This window comes from Cucurbita pepo, chromosome LG01 (assembly GCF_002806865.2).
Source record: "Cucurbita pepo subsp. pepo cultivar mu-cu-16 chromosome LG01, ASM280686v2, whole genome shotgun sequence".
Lineage (NCBI taxonomy): Eukaryota > Viridiplantae > Streptophyta > Magnoliopsida > Cucurbitales > Cucurbitaceae > Cucurbita > Cucurbita pepo.
In genome coordinates, this window is record NC_036638.1 from 20,308,243 (window position 1) to 20,323,575 (window position 15,333).

The 15,333-nt window shown below is 37.4% G+C and overlaps 3 protein-coding genes and 1 long non-coding RNA gene across 4 annotated transcripts; 3 read left to right on the top strand and 1 right to left on the bottom strand.

Annotated features, from left to right (window-relative positions):
- Nucleotides 1-986: 986 nt before the first annotated feature.
- On the top strand, nucleotides 987-2,646 carry LOC111790174. The gene has a single exon (XM_023671015.1). It carries the CDS (start codon nucleotides 1,046-1,048, stop codon nucleotides 2,339-2,341), a length of 1,296 nt encoding a protein of 431 aa, XP_023526783.1. The 5' UTR covers nucleotides 987-1,045; the 3' UTR covers nucleotides 2,342-2,646.
- Nucleotides 2,647-5,110: 2,464 nt separating this feature from the next.
- On the bottom strand, nucleotides 5,111-12,368 carry LOC111790193. Its single transcript, XR_002814457.1, has 4 exons — nucleotides 12,277-12,368; nucleotides 12,101-12,145; nucleotides 11,849-11,961; nucleotides 5,111-5,521 (listed from the first exon to the last, which is right to left on the bottom strand). It is a non-coding gene; the product is annotated as an uncharacterized LOC111790193 (long non-coding RNA).
- On the top strand, nucleotides 7,607-9,947 carry LOC111790183 (basic leucine zipper 43-like). Its single transcript, XM_023671026.1, has one exon. It carries the CDS (start codon nucleotides 9,257-9,259, stop codon nucleotides 9,794-9,796), a length of 540 nt encoding a protein of 179 aa, XP_023526794.1. The 5' UTR covers nucleotides 7,607-9,256; the 3' UTR covers nucleotides 9,797-9,947.
- LOC111790163 (6-phosphogluconate dehydrogenase, decarboxylating 3-like) lies at nucleotides 12,208-14,667 on the top strand. Its single transcript, XM_023671003.1, has 2 exons — nucleotides 12,208-12,572; nucleotides 13,041-14,667. Exon 2 carries the CDS (start codon nucleotides 13,049-13,051, stop codon nucleotides 14,498-14,500), a length of 1,452 nt encoding a protein of 483 aa, XP_023526771.1. The 5' UTR covers nucleotides 12,208-12,572; nucleotides 13,041-13,048; the 3' UTR covers nucleotides 14,501-14,667.
- The last annotated feature ends 666 nt before the right edge of the window (nucleotides 14,668-15,333 follow it).

Genomic DNA, 15,333 nt, shown 5'->3' on the forward strand with positions numbered 1-15,333 from the left:
TTTTTAAAAAGGGTATCAGAGTCACTGGGCGGTGTGCCAGTGAGGATGCTGACCCCTGAGGGGGTGAAACACGTTTTATAAAAAATTGTGAGTTGGCGACGATACAACGAGCCAAAAATGACAATTTATCCATTGCGGAAAATTCCCCACTGCTATCTCCCATAGGAGTTTGGTATCTCCCATAGGAGTCTGGGCCGTGTCTCAGTCCCAGTGTGGCTGATCATCCTCTTGGACTAGCTAGTGATCATCACCTTGGTAAGCTATTGCCTCGGCTGATCATCCTCTTGGACTAGCTAGTGATCATCACCTTGGTAAGCTATTGCCTCACCAACTAGCTAATCAAACGCGAACCCCTCCTTAGGCGGATTCCTCATTTTGCTCCTCAGCGTACAGGGTATTAGCGGTCGTTTTCAGCTGTTGTTCCCCTGCCAAGGGCAGGTTCTTACGCATTACTCACCCATCCGGCACTGGAAACACCACTTCCTGTCCGACTTGCACGTGTTAAGCATGTCGCTAATGTTCATCCTGAGCCAAGATCGAATTCTCCATGAGATTCATAGTTGCATTACTTATAGCTTCCTTGTTCGTAGACAAAGCTAATTCAAAATACATTAGAGATGTATTTAACGTAAATTTAAAAGTTTAATGGTCTATTAGACACTTTTTAGGAATAGCCGTAGGATACGAAATGCAGAGCTAAATTTGTAATTTTGTAATTGGGCTCCACAAAATTAAAAAAATAAATAAAGAATTGAAGAATATGTTTTAAAATTTAAACCAAGAGAGAGGATTGCAACCTAAATTTAGTAAACGCAAAGAATTAATGATATTAATTAGAACACTTAAACTAAAATGAATGTTAAAGTAGAAGGGTTTTAGTATCTCTTGTTCATTAAATTAAAATAATATATTTAAATTTAAAAATAAAATAAAAAAACAAATAAATATCTGAAAATTAGTTTATTGAGAATGAAGAAGAACGGCATATAATAAACCTGAATTTCGTCGAAATATCCCCAAATGCTATTTCCCCCAACATATTTCTATGGCTTTTTTCTCTATTCCTAAACTTCATCTTCAACCTAACATGCCTCTTCCTGATCAACCCCGCTCCGATTCTCCTTCTCCGGTGCCGTCGATCACATCCTTCCGCCGCGACGAATTCCCCAACCCCATGGATTTCAACCCTTTTGCCACCGTCCCCTCCATCGTCGCTCCTCCCGACGATTCCCTCCGTTTTGAGACCGATTGGTTCTCCGACACGGATTCCGACTCCGAACGCGATGTCAGTTGCTTGGTGACTGATCTTTTTGAGAATCATCGCTTCACCGATCATTTACTCGCTCTCAGCAATCACGATCGTGATCTGGATTCTGGGCCGGACCCATTTACGCATTCTGCAAACGACTTGGGCATTTCGGGGTTTGAAGATAGCGGTGACATTGAGTCTAACTATACTGAGGAGCTGTGGTCGACGTTTGCTGTGGAATCTGATAGCCGGGATTCGGAGGTGGATGTGAGCATGCAAGTTGCGGATTCGATTAACAGTGACCTTCGGGTTGTTGATGTAGATTCGGACTCGGATTATGATAATGGAATTATCGGTGCTCTGCAATTTGTGACAGGGGATGATGGCGAAAATGATGTTAATTGGGTTGAAAGTCCGAATCCTCTCTCAGATAACTTCAGCTTTTGTTTTCAGCAGAGGAATTCGTACGAGGATTTTGAATGGGAGGAGGTTGAGGAACGGGTGGACGAAAGGGAAATTTCGAGCGTAGTGGTGGAGGGAGCCGAGGAATTGACCCTTGCATCTGGTTTTTCCAATGATGAAGAATCAGGAGAAGAGGCGGGCCGATGGGAAATTTTATTGGTAATGGACGACATTGGGAGCAATACGAATCGGGAACGGGATAATGATGCTGAGGCGTACGTAGCCGACCAGGATGATTACATGTATGCAGCAGAATATGATACCCTTTTTGGACAATTCGTTGAAAATGAGAACGCTTTGAAGGGTTGTCCTCCAGCAGCTAAGAGTGCTATGGAGAATCTTCCTCTGGTTGAGTTAAAAACAGAGAATATACTGACAGAGGAAGTGGTTATTTGTGCTGTTTGTAAGGATAAATTTTCAATGGAGGAGAAGGTGAGGAAGCTTCCTTGCTGCCACTATTACCATGATGACTGCATTGTGCAATGGCTGAATATCCGAAACACATGTCCTGTTTGTCGGTATGAGTTGCCCACCGACGATCCAGATTATGAGCGTAGGAAGAGTCAGAGGGCCAGTGGTGGCCAGCAAACGGATTTGCAGGTCAGGTACAATTTTGAACTAATAGCTTAAGGTTAGGCAGTCTGTGAAGTGCAACCTGTGAATAGCGTCTCTTTTAGATGAAGAATGTTGCTTACGATTTTGCATTTTGTAAAGGTTTTGTGGTAAGTACTTCTTTTTAACATTATCAGCATTGCTGTTGATACACTCTAATTATCTCAGGTATCCATTGTGATTCAATGCTTGGTAAGTTTTAGTCACCAATAGTAGTGGGAAATTATAGTCTTTTTACCTTGTTGAATTCAGTTTAGGATTTGTAATGCTTAAGACAGGACATACTAATGATAATATTACTACTACAAGTTCTGGGCTTTGAATTGTGTAGTTGTGAAGTTTATTAAATTAATATGTTTATATGCTTGAGTATCTGTTGGTAAACCTGTAAAAATGGAACCTGAAGGCACTTTGATCTTTCATGATATTGGTCCAAAGTGGGGATTTTATTAAATCTACTCTTTTTTTTTTCTTTTTTTTTTTTCAAACAACCTTCCATAGTCATAGACTCCTAAATTGTGGTGCTAGCTATTGTTGCATTTAGTCGTGTGTAATCTTATTGTTCCATTCAAATTTTCTTAGAAATGCTTATATGAAATTTTATGATGGTGTTAGTTTCTAGTTCTATTAGTTGAATCTCGATGGCCTTGAGCAGTAGATTCAAGGAGCTTTGAAAATAGTATTATTATTGTCATATATTTGTACGTGAAAAGGTGTAGTTTATTTATTTAATTGTTTAACCAGAAACAAAGCTTTTCTCTCAAAAGATACAATGTAGTTTGAGCTTACTTGATAAATCAGCTTTGTGAGGTGAACAATGAATAAGTAGCAAATCATCAGCTTGCAGGCATTGCTCTTAAATTGCCTCCTGTTGCGTTTTGGACTTCTTTCCTCTTTGTTTGGTTCGTTTGCATTTTCTTCATGGTCCATATGGTGTTTGCTGCTGCTACAACGCCAGTGCACCATATAAGACTAAGACATGAAACCGAGGGTGAAATAGCAGGGTTCTAATAACCACTTCAATCATTTATCCTCATACTTGCAATCTGGATTCTACTTAAGCTGTGCATGTGTGATTGATGGAAGATTATCTTTCTCATATTGATTTAAAAATGAAGTTGAAAACATTGGAACTTTGACTACACACAATTCTGCAATTTCACCCTGGTTTATTTCTTGGTGTATTGTTGGGAACTCTGCGATTGAAGTTGGTTTGCGGTATTCTTTCCAGGTTTGAGATCGTGAAACATATGAAACCCAGTTAGTTTTATCCGTATTGGTTATGAAGTTGTTTGCTGTGGCTAATTTCTTTGTAAATATCAGGTTTCTGAGGAGTAGATTTTGATTTCATCCATGTTTTCACATCCTAGATTGCATTTTCTTTTCAGGTTCTTGGAACATACCATTATTGGAATGAAATTTTTTTATTTCACCCATCAGTCATATCTTTTACCTATGGTTAATACATTGAGATTGATTCAACAAAGGGTCCTATTTGGATGATTACCAACACTTTTCAAAATATGTTTTTGCTATTACTTGTCTCAACCTGGAAAATTTTCTTGATCTTTATTTGATAATTGATGCCCATGAAGATGTGTTGGGTACAATTCCACCCATTTTCATCAACACATATTGATCTTATTATTGGTACTACTTCAAATCACTCTAGTTTGGAAATGGTTGGATGAAATTCTCTCCAACCTTCTATCTTTTGTGATTCTTGTAAATTCTCATCGTGGTTATATGTCGATAGAAGCGTTTTTCCTCGATGATTCGCAGACGAGATGTAAACTTGAATTAGGTTTGGACCATTAAATGGGAGGAAGCTAGCAAAACTCAGTAAATCAAAAGTACAGTGCTTTTAATAAAGGTGGTTGTCAAATTAGACGGAGACTTGATATGTTTAACTTACATAAGAGGGCGTCCACAAAACCAACTTTAATGCCAAATCCGCATATGCAAATCGAGCAAAACCAAAACACGTGAAAGTGAGAATTAATGCAATAATGCTACAATATGGCATGATCCCTCTAGATGAGTGTTATTTATAGACTGAAATGATCGATCCTCTTTTAGAGTATTGCATATGAGCGTAGGTAGATGGGCCTTTCACAAAACTTCAATAGCGTAAGATATTGTTGTAAAGATTTTCTTGGATCTAGGGATCATGACATCAATAAAACTTTAGAAAATTAAATGAAATCATCTCTTAGGAACTCAATGAGAGAAATCGAGAACTTGTATTAACTTCAAGTTTAAACGAAATTGGAACTCTCATAAGGATGAACCTTGACAAGTTTAAGAAGCAAACCCATAAAAAAACCGGTGTTAAATGTTAATAAACTCGAAATTTACACCATTATTTTTCACTTGAGGTTCAAATAGATTGTAAAGATATGTGGAATAAAAACCTCTAAAACTCCATAAGAAACCTGGGCAAGAAGATGAAGTGGTAGCTATCATGTCAAAAGTTGCCCAAGTGTTATTGTAGTTATCCTCAAAATCAGTAGTGGATTAGGATCTTAATCCAAGCTTTGGTGAGCAAAAGAAATGTCCTAAGTGATTGTCTTAATCCGAATTAAAAAAAAAATGCTCTACCACTCCTTTAAATGCACTTCTCAACATCATGAATTAAAAGCACATACATTCATTGCACATTCTAATATGGAAAAAATCACATAAAAGTTCATAATTTATTACATCAATGAGTTAATCCATTAGATGCAAGAAAACGATGGGCACAAAAGAGAAATTCTAATGCTTAAAGAACAAAATTGAGACATGTTTCACAAAATTTTGGCACAAAAGATGTATATTCATCGAAGAATCGAAAAACAACCTAAGAACAACATACGAGTCAGGTAGAGAGAATCATACTCAAAGAACTAAAACACGAGTCTTCCAATCGTTAATAATCATCAAAAAGCCTATAACTACAGAAGAATTTGTGTGGTTTGTAAACCATCAAAGCCAAAAAGAAGACTGCTTTTTCTTTGATGACTGATTGATTCTTTTCTTTCCAAAGATTGTACAGTCGAGTGCGAGTAGCACATCTCCATAAAACCTTTTCCTTTCAAGCCACAGCATTTTCGAGAGCCAATCAGCCACCCTTTTAAAAAGGCACACAGCCACCCTGAACTCATTTAAGACCACCCATTTGTGCCCCAAAAGAACAGCGTTCAATAGAGGAAACTTCTGTAACACAAAAACTACTACAGTTCAATAAATGATTATAATTAGAGGAAAATTCTTCAAGAACACACTCAAATGTTCATTCACCTTGTTGAATTTTCCAATAACAAATCATCCTCTTGTATTCTTTTTCCTCACTAAAGTATATGAGAGGGAATGGGCTGAAAAAGAAATGGTTAAAGATGGTTTGTGAAAGAGGAAAAAAGCAAAGAAAATTGGTGATTTGTAAGATGAACACTATTGGATCAATTTGAAGGAATAGAAAGCCAACAAGCATCTAAATAAGACAGCCACAATAAAGATGATTTGGGCATTTTCCTCTCTCTTTCTATCTAAATTAATCATCAAATTATACTAGCCAACAAAGCTCCAATAATGTACATTTTGGACTCTATCCTATACTTAAAAGGACACCCACCACAAGAATTTGTATTGAGAGAGAGAAAGAGAAAGAACATCACCAAATGCCATTCAACAAATACATACATTGAGGTTGCTTTAATGGGGTGCAATGAAAAGTTACCCATTTTGATATACCAATATTTTTTGGCTCTCTCTCTCTCTATAGAATTCTTTTCAAAAAAGAAAGCTTGAATTGACAAGATGAGCAATAGGAGGGCAAGATATAGAGGGTGGTGGCACTAACCCACGCGCACTTTGTCCCACAAATTGTCACCTATCATCACCCTCTCCCTCTCTCTATTGTCTTTATCTTTCTATTTGTTTGGCTTTCTTTTTTTTCCCTACTTCCTTTGCTTACTCCATCATCTTTCTTAACATAATTTTATTTCCCAATCAGTTTCTTTTCACTTTGTATATAATGCATCAGTCCAAGTACTTTTCAGAAAATATATATTATTCCACACACAATTGGTTCTTAAAGTTTCAAAGAGTACAGGGGAAAAGAAGAAAAGGAAGGTTGATAAATAAGTTTTATGTATATTTACTTGATGTTAGCTTTTAGTGAGATTAAAAAGCTCCTAATGGGTTGAATCATTTAGTTAGGTCAGATTGTGAGTTTTTTAAATTTTGTAACATTATACGGTTGTGTTGGGGTGTTAGGTTTATCTTAAGTTATAAGTTGAGTGTATATTTGATGTGTAGATTGACTTATCTCAAGTTGATTAAAGCCATAAGTCAAATATCTAATCGGACACTGTCAACGAAGAACATTTTTCATCTTCCAAAGTCTTCTCAAGTTCACCCTTAATTGGGGTGGTGACTCGAACCTCTAACTTCCTAGTCGAGGATTTATGTCTTAACCAAGTGAACTATATTTACGTTGACTTCTTTCCTTTACTTTAAAGTTGTACCAAAGTTTACGAATTCGTTTAAAAGGCAAAGGACATGATAAAACTATTGAGTACCACTCCATAGGACAACATCGTATGTAAATATCCACATGATGTACACTACAAGTACAATTGCAAAAATGACAAACCAGCAGTGAAGTTTCTGATACAATTGGACAAGAAAACATACTGAAATCTGTACTTCCCTACAGATCTATCAACGTCCTACACAAATCTCAGGACACTCACAAGTGAGTGAAGGAGAGAGAAAGAGACAGAAAGAAAGATCATGGTCAAAATCTTTGTAATGACAATGTTGACTAAGCAGTCCACTCAATCAGACAAGAGCCTCAAGATGTGGGGAAGCAGAATTTTTTTTTTAAGTTTTCTTTTCTCCAGTAAAGATTGTGGTATTACATGATTCAGAGAAAATCTCTTTATTAAGTGGAAGACTAACTTTCAAAGCAAGTACACAATTACTTGCGAGTGTAGCTATTCCTTACACAAATCAGACAAGCTTTTCCACTCTGAAAGCAACTTTTTACCTTGCTGAGTTGAGTGTGGTTAGGACCTCAGCTACTCTCTATGTCTTTTAGCAGCTAAAAAAATGCGACCCCAGTTCCACCAACAAGCTCAGATTTGACCAGATTTTAAAAATAACATGCTTGATTGAAGCAATCATACATGGTTGGCCATTAATTTTTTGGCAGCTCGACATTGAGCAACTCTGGCGTCTAGCGTCCCTTGCTCGGACCACAAAACTTGACAACGATTGAAACAACAAGACTAAGTGATGAACTACGGTTAGAGTTTATGAGTAAAAATCTTATTTTTCAAAAATCATCAAGTCAACAATATCATCATAAAAGATTTATACAAAGCAGTGCCGGGGTGTCGACAACTTTTACGTGACAAAGTTTAAATCGACTAGGACTATTATGATGAGGGACGACATTGAGGTTACCTTAGTGTCTAGATCTCTATCAACTTTGGGAATTCATATATCATGTAAAATTTCCTATATATTTTGAGAAGACAATGCAATATTTACTACTTTCATACAATCAAAGAGCATGAATGTATAGCCTCTCTATGGATAAAGAAGCCAAAGATATTAATTACAGAAAAGTGCCTCCTTTCACCTCAACTTTAAAATTTTGTCCTCATGTTGAGGTCGCAGTAGTTTTCATTGTGCTAAACAAATATACATTAGGCCACGGTAAGAGAGCAGTGGTTAGAAAATATTGGCCTTTTTCTAATTGTTTAAGGAGTAATCTGAGACACAATAAATACTTGAGCATTCTGTTTCTCTCAGCAGTGTTTTCAAATCTAGTCCTTTTCATAGACACAATAAATAAGCCTCTGCTTATCTATCTTTTAAAAACTTAATATAATATGATAGTTAGTGCCTTGAAAATTGAAGTTTTTTCAGCTACTTCTGCCTTTGTAGTGATATCCTCCCTCCTCCTCTTCTTTCTCCTTTTCTATCTTTTTGTGGGAAGGTGGGAGAAGGTTTAGTATGCATTTAAAATTGTGGCCATTATCTTTATTTATTGCTCTGAAATTTCTAGGATAAGTATAAATGATTGGATCAAATTGCACTAAAATACAACCAAAATGCACATGAAGGGGGAACAGTATCAGGTAAGAGATGGCATCAGGATCAATTTTCATTCCTACAGTTTTATCCCAAAAGGATAAGATGGTAAAATCATATTAAGAGCATTGTTTTGCTCCAAACCTTTACGATTCAGCACCAAGAAGAAAAAGACCTACCTATAACCTCCCTTTAGTGCTATGATTGGCTCAATCTCAGCTATGAGATTCAGGGAGCAAGTGGACCAAAAATACTAGCTCCTGAATAGGGATGTGAAAAAGGGCTTTGCTTGCCTTGTCCATCTTCCCTTTGCTTACATCACTAGATTGAATTGTCTACAAGAGATTTATTCTTTCTTTTTTCATTTCATATCAACTTCTCGACATACTTTAATGTACCGCGCTTCTTTTCCTAATCATTCTACCATAATAATAATTATACTTCACAATATGTTGCTTTCTCTGATGTAAGCAAGACATGCTATGAAAATTATTATCGCAAACACAATCAATTCTCATGTATTGAATCATGCTTATATCACAAACACATACATATATGGAGTAGCCATAACGAGAAGGAAGATACACGGATATAGTAGAGTACCTGGACGTTCTCGTGACATGAAAAAAAAAGCAGCAGTGCCATAATAGGATATAGACATGGTCTGCATGGTATTCCAGAGATTCAAGCTCTGAGAAACTTTCTCAAAATCACTCCATGTTCCTGAAAGTGGGCCATTGGAACCTTTTATGTGCTATAAAGCACCTTCACCACCAAGCTTCCCACTCTCCTTAAACATAGGCTTCTTCCCTTCCAATACCCAAGCAAGCTTTCAACAATCCCTGAAAAATGCAGCCTGGTGAAGTCACAGGTCTCCAATATCTCATCCCCTCCAATTTATCCGCATATGCCAATAATTTTCCCATGACTCAGAACAACCTACCTATGGTGCAACTTAACCAATTCTCAAATCCCTTACATAATTTCCAAGGAACTACTCAAATTCAAGATTTTAATCGGCATCCATGCTTGAGTAGCTATTCAACTTCTGATGAAGCAGATGAGCAACAACAAAGCCTCATTAATGAGAGGAAGCAGAGAAGGATGATATCCAATAGAGAGTCTGCACGCCGGTCACGTATGCGCAAGCAGAAGCATCTGGATGAGTTATGGTCTCAAGTAGTTTGGCTTCGGAATGAGAATCATCAGCTTATCGATAAGCTGAACCAAGTTTCAGACTGCCATGACAAGGTTGTTCAAGAAAATGCTCAACTCAAGGAGCAGACTTCCAAACTCCGTCAAATGCTCACAGAACTACAGGTCAATAGTCCTTACCCCAACTTCAGAGAAATTGAAGACATTACCCCCAACACGCCATCTGAGAGCTGAGACTGCACCGGTCTTATAATAGATTGTATAGATAAGCCAGGGTGAGGAGGAAATTTTTTCCATTTCCATTCTCCATTTATGGTTCTTCTGTCTCCAGTCTTTTCCTCCATTAAGCCTGTAGCTTCATGCACGTGAAGAAAAACTGCTACAACTTCTGTTTGAGCATTTTCGTTAATTAATGCTTAATTATGATTTTTACTTTTGGTATCAAAGACAGCTTAGTACTTCTAAACTTGCTCCATACGGAAATACATTGAGAGATACCTCATAATCCTATTTCAAATATAGTTCTAAAAACTAATGAGAAACAATTTATGATATGCAAATAACAAATACAGGACAAACAACGGTTCTTTGGCTCACCACAATTTGGTATCTTATTTGAGTGGAGTGGCTGGTGAGAAGAGTGTTTAATGATATTAAGGGGCTTTAGTAGGGTTAATGGCATGGTTTTGTCCTATTCGCTTCCTCTTGAAATGGATTTTCCAAATCTTTTTGCAACTACCTTATCTCTTCGTTTAGCTCCTTGCAGATCTATTTGTATCTAGAGGTTATTATTTAGATTAGAATTTCCTAGTATCTAGGGTATTTAGATTTAGTGTGTCTTTCTCCCTCGACTGTAACTCTCTATGAAACAATAAGAAAAAATAGCGGTCGACTTACAACAGAAATAACCAACTGTGATTAAGGTTCATATTGTGCCGTGAAGAAAGTAGTAGTCATGATGTTGAGTGTACTGAACAAGAAAGATATCCAATGAAATTTTGAGCACTGCTAGCGCTAACAGCTTTTTGCAAGCTTTCATGTTTGTGAATAGACCAGAGAAATAAGTGTCAAAAACATCTACATAGGACCCAGAGTACTCCTCTGTTGACCCTTGATAAACGACCTCTCTTTTCCTTCTATGATTTTTCATACAACAGAACCTTTTCACCTTTTGTTTCTTTCCTACACATTCTTCAACATCTTCTGCCAATTTCCAAAAATATAAATCAGTGCTGAATTCTGATATTGTACAACTGTTAATCCTATAAACTCAGATGTTATAGGAACATGTAGATTCGATAACAGCGGACAAAATAAAAAGAAAACCAGCCAATTCTAGTTGTGCTCCAAAGATCTGAGCACAAACAGATTGAGGAGATAAGCCCATTTCCTTCCTAAAGAAGATTTTTTTTCATAATCCTCTGCACTATTTATGTGGGACTATTTGAGCTAGTAAAGTGGGACTACTTGGGCAAACTCGAGACAAGAGGAGACCGAAGTATTCAGTGGTTCACGGTCTGAGCAAGAACTCAACAGACTAGCAGTCATGCCATTTTCTTTATTACATGTACTTCTCTGAAAAACATTGGCGCATGTAAACGGGGTGCTCTACCAACTGAACTATGGCCCTTCGCTTGTGATACATATCTTATCATATAGACAATTTCTTGTCAAGATGAATAATCTGTGATATAATTTGTTTATTTGTTTGATTGGCATTGCTCGATTTATAATCTATCAATGTGATGGGACATAGCCCATTTATTTTTTCTTTGTTATGATAAGCTCCAAAATCACAAGTTTAGAATGTATGTCTACACCCTACAAATTCTACATTCTAAGGAGAAATTACTTGCTCCATTTACGCTAATCCACTAATTTATAGTTTCAGTACTAAGAACTAGCTTGTGACTTACCTAAGGCGATCAAGAACTTGCAATGAACACCACAAATGAATGCATAACTTCATAAAAGTGCATTGAATCAAAAGAGTTCTAACAACCACATCGATCCTTAAACTCCAGCCCTAAAAAGACTTAGCACGTAACTTCAAAGCAGAGAATTCATAAACAACAACAACAACAACAACAAACATTCTTCGATTAATCTATTGGGTTGAGAAGAAAAATATGAGAAAAGAGTCGGAAAAGGAATCTGAAAGAGCAAGATTTCAAAATCCGACGAACACCCAATATCAGAACAAGCTTTCTTTCAAGAATCGTTCCAAAAACAACATGGAGATCTAAATGCTTTTCCAAGACATTGACCAGAGAGGGAGATTCATACCTGAAAATGCGCAGATTAGAAGTGGGAAATTGATTAAATGGGATTTTGATGATGCTTGCTCGCCACCATCTCCACACGGAAATGAATCAACTGTTGACGCCCCTCCTCCCCGCCTTCATATAAAAAAAAATAGTGTTATTATTATTATTATTTACTTTAAAAGTATATAATTTTCATGATTCATAGTTAAAACTATATTAGTTTAGATCTAATATTCAATTTAAATGTAACAAGTATAAGAAAAACAGTCACCTTATTTGACATTTCTAGAGGCACTCCATTTTGGCTTCTTTGTATCTAGAAAAAGAAAATACATCATGATTTAGGTTAAGAAGTTATAAACGAATCTGATCATTTATTGTAAATCAAATCTACATTGCTATGCAAGTTCAAACTATGTGAATCCAAATCCATGGCGAAAGGCTCACCTAACTTCGCAAAAACTGATAATTCTCTGTTCAAATATTGTCCACCTACCAATGCCTCTGCTCTGGCGAAGGCTGCTTTTTGTTTTTCATTTTTCTTATTTTATGGGTCAATTTCTCCATTGGCGAGTCTCCAATTTTGACCGGAAAAAGGTCTATATAGCGAGTTCATATGGACCTGTGGTGATATCTTCAATTCTCTTTAACACCCATTTCATTTGATCGCCTCTTTCACAACCCCAGATCTCTATTTTCCTCGGATTTGCCTCTTTCTTTCTCGATCCAGAGAAAATTTTCAGGTTTGATTTCTTCTGGGTTTTTATTGAACTGCCATCTTCATTGTGCCCGCTANCCCCCCCCCCCCCCCCCCCCCTCCTGGTTCGATTTGTCTCTGCCCACTCGCTATGCAACTCCTTGAATTCTAACTTCCATTTCTGTTGCTTTGATTTTGAGAATTTAAAGAGAAGATCAGGAGCTTAAGATTATAGTCCCTTCCCTCATTTTTTAGCTATTTATCTCTCTTGCTCTGAATTTTTTGTTTGGTTTCAACAATGATTTACAAGTTACAGATGGTGCTAATTCTTATGCTTTTTATATGATCTACTGATGATCTGCCTTTAATATGCACAAAGAAGATTCTTGATCATGCTTTAACTTTTTTATCATGCTTTAACCTTTAATATGCACAATGGTTTTTGTCATCTTCTTTTGGATCTGTAGCGAACTATATATTCCAAGTTCTAATATGAATCTTGAATGCGAGATAGGTAAAACCATGGCTGCTCCTGCAAAACCTACAAGGATTGGCCTTGCTGGTCTGGCTGTTATGGGTCAAAACCTGGCTCTAAACATTGCAGAAAAAGGCTTCCCTATTTCAGTATATAACCGAACAACCTCCAAAGTAGATGAAACAGTTGAACGAGCTAAAGCAGAAGGAGATCTTCCTCTCTATGGTTTCCATGATCCTGAATCCTTTGTTCAATCCATTCAAAAACCTCGTGTCATAATCATGCTTGTCAAGGCCGGGGCACCCGTTGATCAAACCATTAAGACCCTCTCTGTTTACTTGGAGAAAGGTGACTGCATAATTGATGGTGGTAATGAATGGTATGAGAACACTGAGAGAAGAGAGAAAGCCATGGCTGAGTTAGGCCTGCTCTACCTCGGAATGGGAGTTTCAGGGGGTGAAGAAGGTGCTAGGAATGGTCCTTCCTTGATGCCTGGTGGATCTTTTGAGGCCTTCAAGCACATTGAAGACATTCTTATTAAGGTTGCAGCCCAAGTTCCCGATAGCGGTCCCTGTGTAACGTACATCGGCAAAGGCGGATCGGGTAACTTCGTCAAGATGATCCACAATGGCATAGAATATGGTGATATGCAGCTGATTGCAGAGGCATATGATGTTTTGAGAACTGTGGGGAAGTTGTCAAATGAAGAACTTCACCAAGTTTTCTCAGAATGGAACAAGGGCGAGCTGCTAAGTTTCTTGATTGAGATCACTGCAGACATTTTCAGTATCAAGGACGACAAAGCCGATGGCTACTTAGTCGACAAGGTTTTGGACAAGACGGGTATGAAGGGTACTGGTAAATGGACTGTCCAGCAAGCTGCTGACCTCTCAGTTGCAGCCCCTACCATTGCTTCTTCTCTTGATGCAAGGTTCCTAAGTGGTTTGAAAGAAGAGAGAGTAGAAGCAGCAAAAGTATTTGGATCAGGTCTTAGCAATGTCGAGGTCGATAAAGCGAAGTTAATCGACGACGTGAGACAAGCTCTTTATGCATCCAAAATATGCAGCTATGCTCAAGGCATGAATCTGATCCGTGCCAAGAGTATTGAGAAGGGATGGGATTTGAAGTTGGGGGAACTTGCTCGAATTTGGAAGGGAGGTTGTATTATCCGAGCCGTGTTTCTCGACCGAATCAAGAGGGCTTATGACCGAAATCCTGAGCTAGCTAATCTCCTTGTGGATCCAGAATTCGCAAAGGAAATCGTCGAACGACAGTCAGCTTGGCGAAGAGTTGTATGTCTGGCCATCAACTCGGGTATCAGCACCCCAGGAATGTCGTCCAGTCTCGCTTACTTCGACAGCTACCGGAGGGAGAGATTGCCTGCAAACTTGGTTCAAGCTCAAAGAGACTACTTTGGTGCTCATACTTATGAAAGAACCGATACCGAAGGATCGTTCCATACCGAATGGTTCAAGATCGCGAAACAACTCAAGAATTGAACGTATTCGTTACCATAATCCCGCAAGTAAGAACACTTTTTATTTACAATAATCTCAGCTCTGAACTATTGTTGATCAGAGTTCATGTCATGTGTTTTGGTGCCAATTTATCGTTTGAGTTTCTAGTTTGAATATGATGAATGATAAGGTAAGAGTTTCCATTTGAATTTTGTTTTCCGAAAAATGTTCATTCACGAAACGACCAAATTTAAATGTCACTCGAACGTTGAAATATTAATAACGGATCATATATCATGTTAAGACAAAGTGATACCAAAATTTAATTTTGTGATATATTTCGATTATAATTATAAGCTAATAAAGTAAGTCAACTACTCATAATGGCCTCCATAATGCCTATGTCCCATGCCACATTCATATTCAAGTTTAGACTTTGGAGATTCTTTTTTCTTTAAATTCAATAATCTTATTAATCTATATCTTTATTTTTATTCTTGTTGACATATTAATAGCCATGTATTTGGCCTTTACAATTTAAATAATTTTACAAATTGAAAAAATGAACATGTAAACAATTAAGTCGAGGCATGACATCTCACTCTCTTTAAGGAGATTCAAGCTCGTTTGGTGTATATTTATTTATCGACCACCCGTGCAACAGATCTTCTGTAGCATATTCCCTTCACGATACAAGTAGTATAACCACTCTCAAAGCTCTACAACAAAAAGATACCCATCTATTGGCAAGTTTCTTGTAAAAGAGAAAAGTAGTGATTGAAGTCGGGTGCGGGAAGCCCATGTAGTGGTATTCACTTAACAAAGCATTTATGAGACCAATCTTTTGTATTCTCGAGAATGGAACTAGTGCCCAG